Here is a 16083-nt window from a genome sequence, read left to right as displayed (position 1 = left end):
CACCTCAAACGCCCCTGCTCTCGAGAGGCGCTACTTCCCACTCTGGGGCTGGCTAGCCAGCTTGGGGTCTCCAGCTGTTGTGGGACTACAACTCCCATCAGCCCTCGATAGCAGGCCCCAGTGGTCAAGGGTGATGGGAGTGGTAGTCCAACAACGGCTGGGGGGGGGGGGAATCCAAGTTTGAACAACCCTGGTAGAGTTCCTTTCTGGCGCTGCCCTCTAGGAGGCGCGCCTAACAGGCAGCAGCCTCGCCGTCCAACCCAGGCGATGCTCCGGCTTCGCCGCTGCGCACGCGCGTTATCCCCAGCAGCCCTCCTTGTCCGGGCGGAAGTGGAAACCGGCAGCTTCGGAGAAATCCCCACCCTGGGCTGGAAGAGTTCGGCGTGACGTCTGCGCCTCCGGCTGAGCCACGTGAGCATACAAAGCCGGTTCCGTCAGATAACCTGCCGCAGGAAGAGTCCAAGATGGAAAGGCGGTGAAAGGGGAAAGGCGGAATAAGGATCCTGCCTGCCGAGGTGGGGCTGGTGAGTGATGGGGACGATGGAGCGGGGGCGGGGAGCTCGCGCTTGGTCAGAGCGGGGATGTTTGCAAGGCTTGCGGGGAAGCTGGCACGGGGGGGGGGGACGGGCGCTGGGGGTTGCTGGGGCTGGTGCCAGCCTAAGTGGGCGCGGACTTAGCCTGGCAAAGGGGGCCACGCGCGTTCCCTGCTGCACGACGGGGAGATGCTAAGCCGGAAGATGTCTCCAGGCAGCAAAGTTAAGTGGTGTAGTGACTCGGCTCCAAGGATAGGTGCGCAGCCCAAGGGGTGCGCGCAGAGGTGTGGGCTCGAGCCTGTCAGGTGCAGCTGCATATGTGCTTGCGCATCAGTGTGGGAGGGAGGGATTGATTGGCCGTGTTTTTGTTTTTGTTTATTGTTATGATCTTGAATATCTTGAATAAGTACAGATCTGGAATGGGTCACGAGACAACGTACCCCAGAAAAGGGCATGTCAGAGGCTAGATCATGAGATGCATGCTTGGCGAGGACGAGTTATGTTGTTGGATTTAACGTTAAGCATGCAGATGTCATGGGTGACTTTGTTCTTTGCCAAGGATAACGTTTGGCTTGCCCTGCAGGGCTGGGGTGGGTGGGTAGCAGTCATTGGAGTGTCAGTTCAGGAATCATGAAGGAGGGAAACAAGAGCTGCTTAACAGAGGAGAGAAGGTTGCACTTGCGAATTGGGTAGGTGTCATTTAATTTTATTCTTTGTTTAATGCGCTTGGACGCTGCAACGTCCAAATTAGTAGCTGCAGCAAATGACTACACACGGAGATGTCATTTTCATGTTCTAAACAGAGGTTATTTCTGTTTGGGAAAGCGAGGGCCCAAGTGGAGGAAGTTGCATAGCAGAACTGGAATCCAGTTACCGGTACTTTGCAGTTGTTACGCAAGTTAGGTGGAAGTATCTGCTAAAAGAAGGTTTTCTTGCTGAGGAGCCAGTGTAGATTGGGAAAGCTGTGAAGAAATGTAGTCCAGCAGAGAGGTTGGAGCGGGCGGAAAATATATGGTGGATTTGAAGTGCCAGCTGAATCTCATAGACAATATCTCTCAGCAGTAAGTGCTTGGGATACAGTGCTCAGTAGAAAGACACTGCTAGGTTAATTAAATTTAGGTGAGAATGGGAGGAAGGAAGCATGCCCCAGGGACTGGGGCTGTCATTGAACTGCTGTCTTCTAGGAGCTACTTGAACACTGTGTGTACACAAGGGTGGTCATGTAAGTATGTTATGGGCAATTCTTCTCCAAGACTTTCTTTTTCTTTTTTTTTACTTTACTCCTTGCAAAATATTATTACTATTGCTGGTTTTGGTTTATCCTTAACAGTACAACCAATGAAGAAAAACAAGAAAAAGAAATCTCTGCAATGGACCATAGCAATTTGTAGTGCGATATAAAAGTAAACACAATTGGGGAAAAACTAAAGGAAGGACAGGGGTTGGGGGGGGGAGGGAGAGTCCAAGTCGTGATTAAAAGCAGTACAGAATCTGGAGCAATTCACAAGCTTGTGATTTTCCGTGGCAAGTAGATATTTGCATTCACTTCAGTGAAGGCCCCTGTGAGTGACAGCATTATCAAAGAATTGGCAAGGGGTCGTAACTCACTGGCAAATCCCAACATTTGTATGTGGAAGATCCCAGCTTCAGTTGGTATCCAGGTAGGACTGGGAAAAATAAATGTCCCAAACCTTGGAGAACTGCTTTCAGTTCTTTGCTAAGCTTAATGGACCAATCCGTGCTTATTTTCTGGGGGGACGCAGGGGTACACATACCCCTAAACGTTTTGTGAATCTAAGTTTGGCCTCATTGTGGGGCAGTATTTCAATATGAGTGGGAAAATGAGAGTACCCTTAAACATTTTTTTAGATAAAAAGCACTGGGACCAATAATGCAGCTGTTTTGCAGTACTTAGGAGGCAGTCACCTAGGAGACAACAAAGCTATGTAAACTTTTTTCTTTTTACAGTACTGTTGTCAAGATTGATTTTTCACTAAGGTATATGACCAGTTATGATGTCAATATCTTCTCAGGATCTCTCTGTTCTGTGATTTTTTTCTTCTTGCATCTGAGGTTGTAACCCTTCCTCCAGTACTTTTCCAGGTCTCACCTCCTCTAGCTGTTCTTGTTGATTGTAGTGGAATTGGCCTCTTGTGCTTCCTGCTACTCTAATCTAATCCATGCCATCAGTGGGGAGGAGACTTTTTCCTGGCTAGTTTCCCTGGCTAGTTTTCAAAAGAGAAGAACCCCACTACCTATTGATGGGGTAATTATAGGATGGCATTATGCCAGGGTGGATAGGAGAATAAGAGAGTGATTATCAGTGCCTTGCAGTACTCAGACTCTAATACCTAGTTGCTGAGTGTTCTGCTTCAGCTATGATATATCTAGTGGGATAGGAGGGAGTACACAGCTATTGCTGTGTAATTATCTGTACTTGGACTACTTTGTGCAAGAGTTTTCTTTGTGCACAACAGCTTGCAGCTTAAGTTGTTAGGCTCTGCGCAACTAGGGTTTGCTTTGTTATATAAAGGTTGGAAATTGTAGCCTTTTACAATTGCAAAAAAGGATAGAGTTTAGGGTCCATTTTTGGTGAATAGGCTGAGATTGCTCCATGTTTAATATCTTTTGGCAGTGGCAGGTTATTGGAATATTCTGAATGTATGTTAAATTCAGCTGAGATGGTGCAACAATTGTTTTGGGGAGAATTCAGTGATGAAACTGAAACTTCCATTCCATTCTGTGTACAGTGTGCATATGTGAATGACACGGAAAACTTATCTCTATACTATGCATTTGCATAGCTTGCATATTTCTGAGGTGTATTCTGTAGTACGTTTCTATTGCAGGTTCAAGATATGAGCTGTTGGAATAGAAATCCAGATAAATAAATTAGATAATTACTACTGGCACTGCATTTGCGTTACAGCAAGATAAGCCTATGCTGAAGAGTGAAAGAAACATATTAATATAAAGCAGAATAGGTGCCAGACAAATTCCTGCAGAACAGCAGCAAAAAATATCAAAAAACTTGCACCAGGCAGTCCAAAATCTTGACACATTTCAAGTCACATTAGAACTTATAATACCTAAGGGAAGTGAACCTACAGAAACTGTTGTTAATTAAATATATGACTCATTTGCTTCACACATTATGTGTATATGGAACTGTATGGGCTGCATGGACATAAAATAGAAAAAAAAATCTTTTAAATTCTTCTTAACCAATGGCTCAGATAGATGTACCGTAACGGAAAACCATGATTTGGTGGTACATGAATGAGTATTCCACTTTCTCATTCTTTCCTCTTTCTAGTTGTACAAACTATCATTTGGCTGTAATGGCAAACCGTCGTTTATCACTAACTCTGAATAACGGGAGAGAATTTATGTCTTTGGAAGGAGAGAACAGAGAATCACAAAATAGGTTTTTGATCCTCTAAACCGGTTTGAAGCACTGGGAATAGTAGGTCTGAAGCAAGGCAGTCCAACATGTGGCTCTCTAGGCTTCTTTTGGCAGCCCTTGGCAACATTTGACCACTGGCAGCCCTCATGCTCCCCTCCCAAAGTCAGGTAAGGAGGTGCTGGGCTTTGGGAAGGAAGCATGAGAGCTCTGACAAGGTCCTAGAGTCCTCCCACTTCCTTCCCAAAGCCTGGTAAGCACTTTTCTTTTTGGGAGGAAGGTGGGAGGGGTTTAGGACCCTGCCAGAGCCTTGCACCTGCTTCCCAAATCCCTGCACCTTGCTTAGCTGCTTTTGGGAAGGCAGCATGAGGGCATGTGTGTGTCAAATTTTGGTCCCGCTCCCCCACCCTGTGCGACAAGGCAATGCGTGGCCCACAGGTTCAATGGGTGTGCCTCCCTCTTAGTTAGTCCTTATTAGTCATGCCACTTATATGCATCAAGCCTACTGACATATTTGTAGTTTGTTGCTCCTAAAATCACAAGGAACCACCAGACTCGCTAAAACTGTTTTCTTGGAAATCAAAAACCATAAAAGCTTGGAGGGGGAGGGAAGCCAAGAAAGAAGTTCTCAATCTCCACAGTGAACTTCATTTCATCCAGTCTAAAGCAGACTGAGTATCAGTTATCATCATAGCTGTCAACGTTTCCCTTTTTTAAAGGGAAATTCCCTTATTCCGAATAGCATTCCTCGCAAGAAAAGGGAAAAGTTGACAGCTATGGTTATCATTTCCAAAAGAGAAAAAGAAAGGTGTTGAGTAGCATCTGTTGATGTTTTTTTGCATTTTATTTCCCAATGGAAAGGTATATTTTAGCAGCAGGAGGTGTCTAGGAAGAACAGGAATAGCTGAATTGACCTTTGCCAATCTGGTGCCTTCCAGGTGTTTCATACTACAGCTCCCATCAGCCCCTCTGTTTAGGGACAACAGCTCCCATCGGCCTTGCTGGCTGAGGCTGATGGGAGTTGTAGTGTGAAACAACTGAAGGACATCACCTTGGCAGAGGTTGAGATAGATCACAGTCTTCGTAGGTGAAAGTACTGTAGGATTTACCTGCTTAACCTAGAAACATGTGGGAGCCTGTATCTGATGTTAATCACTGCAATGTTTTAAAAAGGTACCCAAGTTGATCAGTGTGCATGGAAGAGGAAGCAAAACTTTCAGTTCTTTGCATGAACAGTTTCTTTTTCCTGAAATCTAAGCCCACCTCTTTAACCTGGGTGATAGAAAAAGCCCCCGCCCCCTTTTTTGGTTTTTCAGCAGTATCACTCGGGGCAAATTGCAGGATTCAGGAAATAGGTGCTGACTTCTAATGTGCCTCTTATTCTGATTGCGGGGGACGGGGAACCAACACAAATTCGGCAGCTAAGTTTGGATACCTGTACTGATAACGTTCAAGGTAGCGGCGATGGCTGAAGAAATCAAGAGTGGCTCTCTCGGTTTTGCCTTCAGGGGGAAAGTGTGGGTGTCCCGGACTTTGACAGTGTTACTATTTGACTCCAGTGATAATTATAGCTAAGTGCTGGTGCTAAAGCACTCCTCTGATCTGGAGTTCTCCTCTGAGGTTGCTCCTGTTGCAACTCCTCCTGCGTAGGTCAGGAGGTGTGCCACTATATAATAACTCTCCCTGGCAGCACCTGCTCCACGGGATCAGAGCAGGGCACTTGTGCTGCAGCAATGTCCCATCCAGAGAAACCTCATGCGATGGATGCAGCCCTGGGAGGAAGCATTGAGCTGGCAGGGGCTGTGATTTCTAATGCTTCTTCTCCCATAGCCACAATGTCCACCAGGCGGTTGCGCAGTGAAGACTACAATGACTACAGCTCCACAGAAGCGTCTCCGGATGGTAGCCCTCCCGAGGGCTTGAGCAACTTTTCCAGCCCGTCTTCCTATCAGCGGTTTGGAGAGGCAAACGGGACAACGTAAGTGATTGTGCTCTTCATCGGAATCTGTTTGCTTGCTGTTGCACAGACAAATTGCTTTCAATGAGGTGAGAGGGAGATAAAATTAGTGGACATTGCATCATGTAAGGCTTTATCCAGGACATAAATACAAAAAGACCCCTTAGAGAGTAATCATATGCACCACTTATGCATGGCTAAGTTTGCTAAGTTTGTTGGGCGTAAGCATTCAGACTTGAACCCAAATTCTTCTTTCATCTAGCAGTTATGTCACTTGTGGGTAAGTTCGGGCACTTCTTAGACCCTCGGATGCATGAATCCAGTCCACCAAGATTATTGTGAAGTTTCAGATTATTTAAGACCAGGGCTCTATAAATTTTCTGGCCCCTTTATTTCCGCAGGACTCCATGATTTGCAAGCACACCTTTTTTCCAAGATGCATTACACATCTACATTACTTCCTCTGGGCTACTCTGAACTTGGAAAACCTGCCCTCTGCCCACGTTCGGTGTACTGAAACCAATTAAAATAATGAGCCCTGCTTTGCTTTGCTCTCTGTTTATGTATTGGGTTCCTTGAAGTCCCAGGCTTGGTGTCCCTGATCAGTAACAGTTATGTGCAGGAGCAAACCAAGACTTTGCTGTAGAGAAATGCAATAAATTTGTGTTAGTTTCCAGGAGAAAAGGCAACGCTTCCCAGCCTCAAAAAGTATTTGATTTCATAGTTCTTCATTCAAATGACCGAAACATCTCTAACTTATATCGTATGTTATTTTGCTCTTTGCCCTGGCTATTGTTCTTATCACCCTTTTCCCACACAAAAGGAGTTTCAGGTGCAGCTGGTTAATCCGTTGAAGAACTTAGAGGAAGCTTCAGAGCTGGGTCCTACCTGCAGCCTGGAGTTTGTTTTTACAGCTTCAGTTGATTCACCAGTTGATTCACCTTTCCTGCAGGCTAGAGAGAGACAACATGGTAGCCTTACAAGTGATGTTGGACCACAGCATCTATAATCCGTGTACACTGTCTATGCCAGCTGGCGCTGATAGTTGTAGTCCAACAGCATCTGGAAGGCACCATGCTGACTATCCCTGCTGTAGACGAAAGATCTGACCGCTGTTCTGAAGGCTGTGATATGTCCTGATAGCATGCTCTGTGTACTCTAGAAATCTCAGCTGGTCTAGAATGCTGCCAGCTGCCAGAAGCATGTGAGACTAGTTGCTCATGAGCTACACTTCCCACTGATTTGTTTCCAGACTACACTAAATGTGTTTGATTGCTTAAAGCTTGGCCTGGGTTACCCTTAAAGAGTGTCTTCTTCCATATATTCTGTTCTACCTTGTGAGAGAAGACTAATGGGAATTATTCGGCTCTAAATGTAAGACCTGGAATAAGATTGTATGCCCCAAAATTCAGTTCTCTTGGTGGTTTATGCAGCTGCCTCTCTAGAGAGGCTTGTCTAATGCATCAAAACCTTATAAGTGTCTAGTGAAGATTCATCTGTTTTGCCTTCTTTCAAATGAACTTAACCCACCTCCATCTTTCCTACTTCTTTACCTTTTTTATTTTGTCCACATTATCTTAATCATGATGGTTCTTTGTTACTACGAAGTTTATAAAATATGTTAGTAAAAGTAAAAAATAAAAAAGATGTTAGTTGGCCTTTTATTTTTATTAACCACATCTTCTGAGTGGAAATAAACAAGTAAGTTCAAATATAAGTTAATAACAGCATCAGTTTTTCAGCTTGTCCATTAGTGCATCCTAATCCTTAATTATATCTTAAATTTTGCATGGAGTTTAAACCACAATTGAAATTAGTTTCTCAGATTATGTACAATTCACTGTCTCACTGGGAAGAAATAGGGAGACATAGGGGAGAAATAGGGATGCTCCATTGAACTTTATTGATGGCTTTCTTCATTTGTTTTCTCCTCAGATGGTTTCAAACCTTAATACACCTTTTGAAAGGCAACATTGGTACCGGCCTGCTGGGGCTCCCACTGGCCATCAAAAATGCTGGCATTGTGGTAAGACTTTTGCATTTGTTCCAGTTGCTCAGATTCTGTGGTCACTCTCAGCCAGCTTTTGTACAAGGCAAGATGACCTTGCAGGTTTCATTGTTTGACAAATGACGTTTGTGCTGATGGCTTAGGACAGAAGAGGGAACCTGTGGGGTTCCATATATTTTTGGACTACAACTCCCATCATCACTAAGATCTGAACTCTCGGTTCTAATCTTAGTTGGGCTACCACAGTCACAAAATAATCTAATCACTAGCAGTTGGTAAGCTGCACATTCATTTTCTGGTGGGCATGGAAGAATCACCAAGACAGCAAAGGTGAAATGAAATCTGTGGGTAACTTCTCCCCATTCCTTTTTTCCTTTTCTTCCTTTCTTCTATATCAGACTATGTATATTGAGATGCTGATGCATTTTCTGTGTACCTGTATCTGGTTACCGATTCACTCGCTGTGGGAGGGAGAATCAAAGGAAAGAATGGAAGAAATCAAGGGAGCAATTTCTTCATTAATTAGAGTTGTAGCATGGGAAGTAGTCCTTGACTGCTTTTAGCAAGCTCCAGCATCCTACTTCAATTCAGGCTGCAAGCAGAACAGAGAAAGCATGTACTAAGACTACCCGCCCTTTTAAATAAATGGAAGCCTTCAGCCACAGAACTGATTTCTAGCAATTTCAAAGGAGCCATCCAAAACATCTAAGCCAAAAACATTATCGGGGTTCTCTCCTTCCTGTTCTACTAGTAAGTCCCCACAGCAGCAGGGAAGTGCCTGTTTGTACATTATGCAACAGCAGCCCAGCCCAGCCTGAGCAACAGATCTACTCTCTGTTTTGTAACATTGCTTAGGTATTAGATGTATGTAGGCCATAACCTAAAAAAAAATTTCCTCAAGTGGGTGGAAATTATGCTCCCTAACTTTCTTCTAGGATATGCAATGTGGGCATAAGCAGGAGAAACTATCTGGCCGTGAGAGCTGCTAGACTCCCATTAGAGGTTCCTGGAAGGTTTCTTCAGCAGAGGTTGGATGTCCATCTGTCATGGATGCTTTAGCTGAGATTCCTGCATTGCAGGGGGCCTGACTAGATGACCCTCAGGGTCCCTTCCAACCCTGCAGTTCTGTGATTCTTCCAACACAACAAGGTTCTTCAGGGACACATAATCAAGATGATGAAAACTGCAATTAAGTTATGTTGCATCAAAATAGTTCTAATTTCATATTACGAGATACTGTATACAAAAGAATTTATGTTAGCTACACACAAGCTATTAGCAATATTTTAGCCACAAACAAGTTAATCTGTAATATTTATTGTTTTTAAATCCTAAGTGCTTGATACCGTAAATAACTTGAGTTAAAAAGAACAAACTCTACCCACGGGCTTACCAGCAAACAAGGCAATTTGGAAAAGGGAGTGGAAAGGACCGGGGCAGGTACGTAACTCTCCCAGTGAAATTGGCTGAGAGTGGCACTTAAGCGTGGCTGGATTGTGAGCTGCCTTTTGCACACGTCCTGTTTCCAAGGAGGAATGGTCAGATCAGAAAACAAGAACCAAAAGGAGCCAACAGAGAAGTCATAGAAGAAACTGAGAGCCTGGAACTTTTTCAGGTGAAAAAAGTGAAATAGGGCTGAAAAGAGTTTCTTCAGGATATAGTTGTGTTTAAATAAAGCAATAGGCATGCACAAACAACTAGTGCCCTCTCTACTTAACAGTGGAACCTCAGACGCTTCCATTTTGAAGCACCAGCACCTCTGTGATTGCGTTTGGTGCATGCACCTTCCACCCCAACCGTGTGAGGCAAAGAGCCTGCGCATTAAGAAGAGATTTCGTTCCCCCCTTCCTTATCCTTGTTCTAGTCCTCCTCCTTAGCCCTTGATCTATCAAGTGGCCGCCTCCTCCTGAGCTGCTGATGTTCTGCTGCTCTTGGTTTGCCCGTGAAGTGTAGGAAGAGCCTCTAACAAAGGGTCCTTCCTAGCCAGCAGTGAGCAGGAGGTGGTTGTCCTTCTTCAGCACTGCTGGCAGAAAATGGACTTTCCTCCTGCAAGTGGAAGGCTGAGCTGTGTGTCTTCCCAAAAGATGAAACCTATCAGTGCCATAATGAGGGGAAATGGCCTTTGCCAAGACACCAGGCCCTTTCCGTTCCTTTCTTGATTACTGTGGTAACTGGACCACTTGATGCCCATCTTCAGAGCTCCTCTCATTTACGCAGACCTCTATGCTCCATTCGAGTTGGTGCAACATAGTGGCTGAGTGACTAAGTTGTCAGTCAGGAAGTCCCAGTTCAAATGTGATTTAGGTCATCAACTAGTATTGAAGAAGAAGAGCCTTGCCAGATCAGACTAATCCAGCCTCCTCTTACCACGTTGGCCAACCAGCTGCCTGTGGGAAGCCCATAAGTAGGACTAGTGAACAAAAACACTCTCCCCATTTGTGCTCTTCAGAGGCAGACTGTCTCCGATGGTGGAGGCATAACATAGCCATCCAGACAAGCCAGATCTGGTAGCCTCCCACCTGCAATGTTAAGTTGCCACACAAGGTGGTGTGTAAGCCAGGAATGGGAAACCAAAGGCCCTCCATATGGCATTGGCCTACAATGCCATCATCCCTGGCCATTGGCCGTGGTGGCTGAGGCTGATGGTAGTCGTAGCAACATCTCCTGGGCCATGACTTTCCCATTCCTGTTGTAAGAATTACAAGATACAAGAACACACGCACATGCTATATTCTATCATTGTCAACCCGATGATGGTAAGTCCCACGGAAACAAACCTCTTGGAGAGCGTGAGCTTCTCTTTCTGACGAGTGGCTTCGGTTGGGTTTACTGAAATGAGAACTTGCATTTCTCTCTTCAGCCACAAGAGTGTACTCCTAACGCTCTTCTCTTTCTTGCGCTGTTTAGATGGGTCCTCTCAGCTTGCTTGGGATTGGAATAATTGCGGTGCACTGCATGCAGATGCTGGTTAAGTGTGCTCACCACTTCTGCAACAAGTAAGAAGAAACTCCGACTACTGTTATTCCTCAAAGAACATGAATTTGCCTTGCCTGTCAGTGACATCCCTCTTTATATTCCGTTCCCATTCTTTGAACGTAATGGAACTTGGGGCGGGGGACGGAGGACGCTGGCTTCCATTCCCTTCCTTCCATGACTGCCAGTCTGGGTAGACTAGTTGTACCAGAGGCTTTCAGGTAGGCTGCCACCAAACTCTTCTTAGGATCCTTCTATCCCTGGATGGGACAGTGCTTTCAGGGGGGTCCAAGACAAAATACTTAGGAGGGGAAGCAAAAAGAGCATCCAGCTTTTGCCTCTCTCCCTCTCCAGAGCCCAAGGTAGCTTGCCTTTCTCTGTCAAGGCCCACTTACTCTCTCTCTCTCTCTCTCTCACACACACACACACCTAACATGAACCAAGTTGATGAAAGTGTGTGACAGGCAAGTTTTCTTTGAGTCTCACTCAAGCCCACCCAAGACTTGAGGCCTAGCGTTGGGCAGCAAACAGTCTGAGAGGCTTCCAAATTGTCTTCATTTTCTCCCTTCTTGCTCCTTGCTCATGTGTCCTTTTGTCCCCTTTCTTTTCAAATAGGCATCAGAAACGATTTGTGGATTATGGCGATGCTGTGATGCATGGACTGGAAGCCAGCCCCGTTGCGTGGCTTAGGGCTCACTCCATCTGGGGAAGGTACTTGCTCACCTTAGTTGCTTTGCTGGAGGTGTGAGTCTGGGCGTAAGCAGCTTGTGCATGTGGAAGAGGCTAGGGAACCATTACAGCGACGTCTGGAAGGATGCAGCTCTCATCATTCCTGAGCATTGGCTATGCCACTTGGGCTGATGGGAGTTGGAATCAGACAACATTTGAAAGGACACAGATTTGACCCCCCTCAATCTCTTTAGCATCTTAAGTGTGTGTGTGTGGGGGGGTAGTGACGGCAGCGGGAGAGACAAATGTTCTGTTTAACAATGCTTTTAAAACATTTCCTTCATGGAGCGGGGAGGTGCTCATTCATTGCAAAAGTTCATGGTTGTGTCCCCACCCCCATGGTTTTTATTGTTGGCTTAATGATTTATAAGCATTATGTGACTTAGTTGCATTAAGCTGTATGTAACCCACCTGGGAGCTGCTCAAACAAATATGGCCTATAAATGCATGCTTAAGTAAAAACTGGCCTGTTTGGCACAGAATGTGTAGATCTCATATATTTGGCAGATGGTAGATGATTGATCAGGTATGTTGCATTTATTCTGCAAAGTTCTTGCTATGAAATCAGCTTTCTAAATATGAAAAACTTGACTGGGTCTTCAGAAAACATTTATATATTAACTTGGTAACCATTATAATAAAAAACATAAAAAACAAATCTACTAGTGCCATTGACGTCCCTTTTGGCAAATAAGCTTTCAAATTTCTGAAACCATGAGGGCTTTTTAAAAACTTGAAGTTGGAGTTCTGACACTAGTGCTGAATGCTGAATTTATCTATTTAGACCTGTGGTCCCCAACATGGGGCACATGCCCAGCAGGGGGGCAATTTGATTTTTAAGGAGGAGCAATTCAAGGAGTTATTAACAGTTAATGGCCTTTTAGGCTTTCTCCAAGTGAGTAGGAGTTCATTTTTGAATAATAAGAATTATATGTCACAGAGTGGGGGGATCTAGATTTTAGAAATGCTTGGTTGGGGCATGGCCAAAAAAGGTTGGCAACCACTGATTTAGACTGAATTGCTATAATTCATTATTTTTCAGGTACCTGATTGGTTTTTTCTTGATTATCACTCAACTGGGGTTCTGCTGCGTATATTTTGTATTCCTAGCTGACAATCTGAGACAGGTAAGTCTATAGATAATTTACTGGTTCTTTTGTCTACAGGCAGCATAGTTGAGAATTCAGGGATTTAAGAGATCTTTGCATCTTCATTACTGCTGTAATTAGTAGAAAATGCTAAGACTGGCAGAGAAGGGACTTGTTTCTACGACTAGAGCTGTCCTAGCTGGTAAAAAACCCCAACCCTTCTTATTCTCCTTTTAATTTGTGACAAATGCATGGCTTAGCTATGATATACAAAACTCAGGACCCTCTTGCATATCAGGCTTGGTCTTGCCTTAGACCTGTTGGATAATATGTTGCCCCTGTATTTGGCCTGGAATAGGGTGATGTACCCAACAGGCACCCTGTGGTTGTGTACCTGCACATGCAAATTATATAAACACAAGTTCTCTGCCTTGCTTGGGAAGCAGGGCCTTCTCTGCACCCTGGGTCTGGGATGCTCCCATGAGATCTTGTGGGAGCTCAGACGACCCGCAAGATCTTGTGAGAGCAACTGGAGCCATCACATGGAGAGATCCTTGCTTCCAAGCAAGTCAGGGTGCTTAAAAGCCCTTTCATACTGGTAAAATGTGGGTGGCGCTGTGGTCTAAACCACAGAGCCTAGGGCTTACAAATCAAGCAAAAACCACTTGCTTGTTAATCACCCATTCAACCTTCTTCTTCTTCTTCTTCTTCCTCTTCCTCTTCCTCTTTTTCTTCTTCTCTTGATCCTTAGGTGATATCTGCGGCCAATGGCACAACCAACGACTGCAGTGCCAATGAAACTTCGATATTGGCTCCAACTATGAGCTCCCAGTTATACATCCTGTCCTTGTTGCCATTTGTGATATTGCTCGTCTTTATCCAGAATCTCAAGTTCCTTTCCATTTTCTCCATGCTGGCCAACCTTCTCATGCTGAGCAGCCTGATAATGATATACCAGTACATTGTGAGGGTATGTACAAAGATCAGTGTGGAATCTCTTCAGAATTTCCCTGTAGCAATGGTGGCGCCATTTTGCAGGGCCTCCTGCAATTGTAGGTGAGCCATCAGAGGAGGTTCCTGCAGCTCCAAGGTCAGCACAGCCCCTTGGATGGAGTGTTTCCATTTTAATATAGCACCCTCAATGTACATAGTGCTATATAGAATAAGTAAACAACAAGACAGGTTTCTGCCTTAACTGGCTTATGATTTAAATTTCAACAGAGAATGGCAAGCAAAATGTGTTTCGCTTCAGTTGAAAGGTGAAGATGAAGAGGTTAAAAACCAAGCCTTTTTGTATTTTGAGGAGAATTCTGGCCTAGGAAAAAGGGCAAAGAGTTAGATTATTTTTTTAAGTTCAACAACATCTAGAAGGCTGGAAGCTCACCTTTCCTGATGTATAGGAAGAAGCAGAATGCTTTTGCTATGGGTTGAACACAAGGGGGCGGGGGGGGGGGGGGAGAGAGAGAGAGAGAGAGAGAGAGAGAGAGAGAGAGAGAGAGAACACTTTGTTAGGCCCAAAAGATTAGCCACCGCTAGTGTAGCAGAATTGATATTAGTAATGTGTTAGGCAAGTTTAGGAATAAGCATAGTGTTACATGGGCAAGTTCTCTTAATGTTGGTTGGCTTTTCCTTGCATTAGTTCTGTTGTGAGTAGGGTGTAGGAGTGGTAGATAGATATTAGATATTCTACATTTCCTCTCAGAACGGGTGAGATAAAAAACAAAGTAGCTATGTGGTACAGTTGATGCTTTGCAAGCAAAGGGTAGAATTCGATATCAAGCTCTTCCACTTCTGATTACACAAACTCACACACACACACACAGAGAGAGTTGCTGACTAATAACAACAGGGAACATTCCTCGGTACCAGGAAAAACATACGAGGTGGCCACACCACACTAACTGACCTTTCACAGAAATTGCTTCCTATGAGTTTCCTAGGAGGGTCAACAACACTCTTTAAAAATTAAAGTTCAGAGTCTGGGGGCAACTGCTTGGGGGCACCAGTGAAAGCCTTTGTGGGCACTGGGCTAGATGGACCAGTGGTCTCAGTTGGGATGAAACAGCTCCTATGCTCCTATCGGAACTCCCCCAAGGAAGTCTTTGGGCCCTTTTCTCTCAAATATAAATGACCTTTTCTCTTGCCCTTTGCCAGGGCATCCCAGATCCTTCCCATCTGCCTCTGGTGTCCCAGTGGAAGACCTATCCTCTGTTTTTTGGCACAGCCATCTTTGCTTTCGAAGGCATTGGAGTGGTAAGTCTTTCCCTTGTGTGTGCTTGGCTTGTTTTGCATAAACATTTAATTAGGGGTTTGGATGCAGCAGCTCCCTGGCGTGCTGTGAATCCCTGTAGCACTTAGGCATCAGTTGCTGAACATATGGGATGGCAATCTATGCATTCTAGTCATAGATATTTTCTTGTTGCCTCAGTTTTTGGAGGGAGTCCATGTTTCCCTTTGCAGGCTATTGATAAGCCTGCAGAAAATTGGTCTGAGGTACTGGGATCAAACACTTTTAGATTATTATTTTTTCTAGCTTAAAATTTGTATTTGCTGTTGTGACGCATAACTGATGTATGCGAGTTGACTTGCTTGCATAGCTTTATTTTCGTGGCCTTCAGAGCTGGCTTGCTAGAGGAAAGTGGGATAAAATGGAAAATGTTTGATCTCTCCCATCCTTCCCTTTATTCCTCAGGTAATTGTCTCTTTTTATGGAGCAGTGGTTTTAGCTTCAATTTAGTTCAGTGGCGATCTTGTTTCTGAGCTCCTGGCGCCATTCTGAGATGCATTAGCTGAAGAAGCATTGCATTCACAACAGTACACTTCTAATCAGCACTGGTTAGGTCACAGCTGGAGCAACTGAGTTCAGTTCTCAGTTCTCTCGTTGAGAAGTATGTCAACAAATTGGCCAGGGTTCAGAGCAGGCAAGGTGGTAAAAGGCTTAAAGTGCAAGGTGTATTATGAGACTCTGAAGGAAGTAGATATTTGTTAGTTGAAAGGGAAGGTATGAAATGGGTTTATACGATCGCTGTAGGGAGGTTGAGAGGCAAAGAGGTTATGCTGAGTACATCTAATCAGAATAGCACGGAATGTTCTTAACTGGAAAAGGTTTGCACATTTATAGAATCTCTTGTTCTGGTTGACTTGCACGTTTGTAGATTTGAGTGAAAAAGACTGCAACGTTTGGGTTGGTCTGGGTACACACTCAAATATCTAAATTCAATAACTAAAAATTCTGTTGGAAAACTGACATGCATCTTTGCTGTTTTGATCTTTGTTGATTGGTCCGCAGCTTTCTTTCTTTCTTTCTTTTTTAAAGAAAGCAGGATATTTAAAATATATACATGCATATATGGCGGAAATGCAATTTAAGTCATGTAACGTTATGAATTTGT

General features: G+C 44.4%; 1 protein-coding gene across 3 annotated transcripts in view; it reads left to right on the top strand.

The window, feature by feature from the left end:
• Positions 1 to 318: 318 nt before the first annotated feature.
• The window catches only part of LOC310757982 (proton-coupled amino acid transporter 1-like), a 44683-nt gene continuing 28918 nt past the window's right edge, over positions 319 to 16083 (top strand). Inside the window, exons 1-8 of one of the 3 annotated variants that reach the window (XM_083603882.1) lie at positions 319 to 524; positions 5767 to 5914; positions 7829 to 7919; positions 10809 to 10897; positions 11490 to 11585; positions 12646 to 12730; positions 13443 to 13661; positions 14846 to 14944. In XM_083603882.1, coding sequence (XP_083460008.1) covers positions 5772 to 5914; positions 7829 to 7919; positions 10809 to 10897; positions 11490 to 11585; positions 12646 to 12730; positions 13443 to 13661; positions 14846 to 14944 — 822 coding nt within the window. In that variant the 5' untranslated portion in view covers positions 319 to 524; positions 5767 to 5771. Of the gene's footprint in view, positions 525 to 733; positions 1223 to 2401; positions 2480 to 5766; positions 5915 to 7828; positions 7920 to 10808; positions 10898 to 11489; positions 11586 to 12645; positions 12731 to 13442; positions 13662 to 14845; positions 14945 to 16083 lie in introns of those variants that run through there. The other 2 variants (XM_083603883.1, XM_083603884.1) reach the window with 2 other exon arrangements.

This window comes from Podarcis filfolensis (assembly GCF_964270895.1).
Source record: "Podarcis filfolensis genome assembly, chromosome: 2".
Taxonomy (NCBI): Eukaryota; Metazoa; Chordata; class Lepidosauria; order Squamata; family Lacertidae; genus Podarcis; species Podarcis filfolensis.
This window is presented reverse-complemented; position numbering and strand designations above follow the sequence as displayed.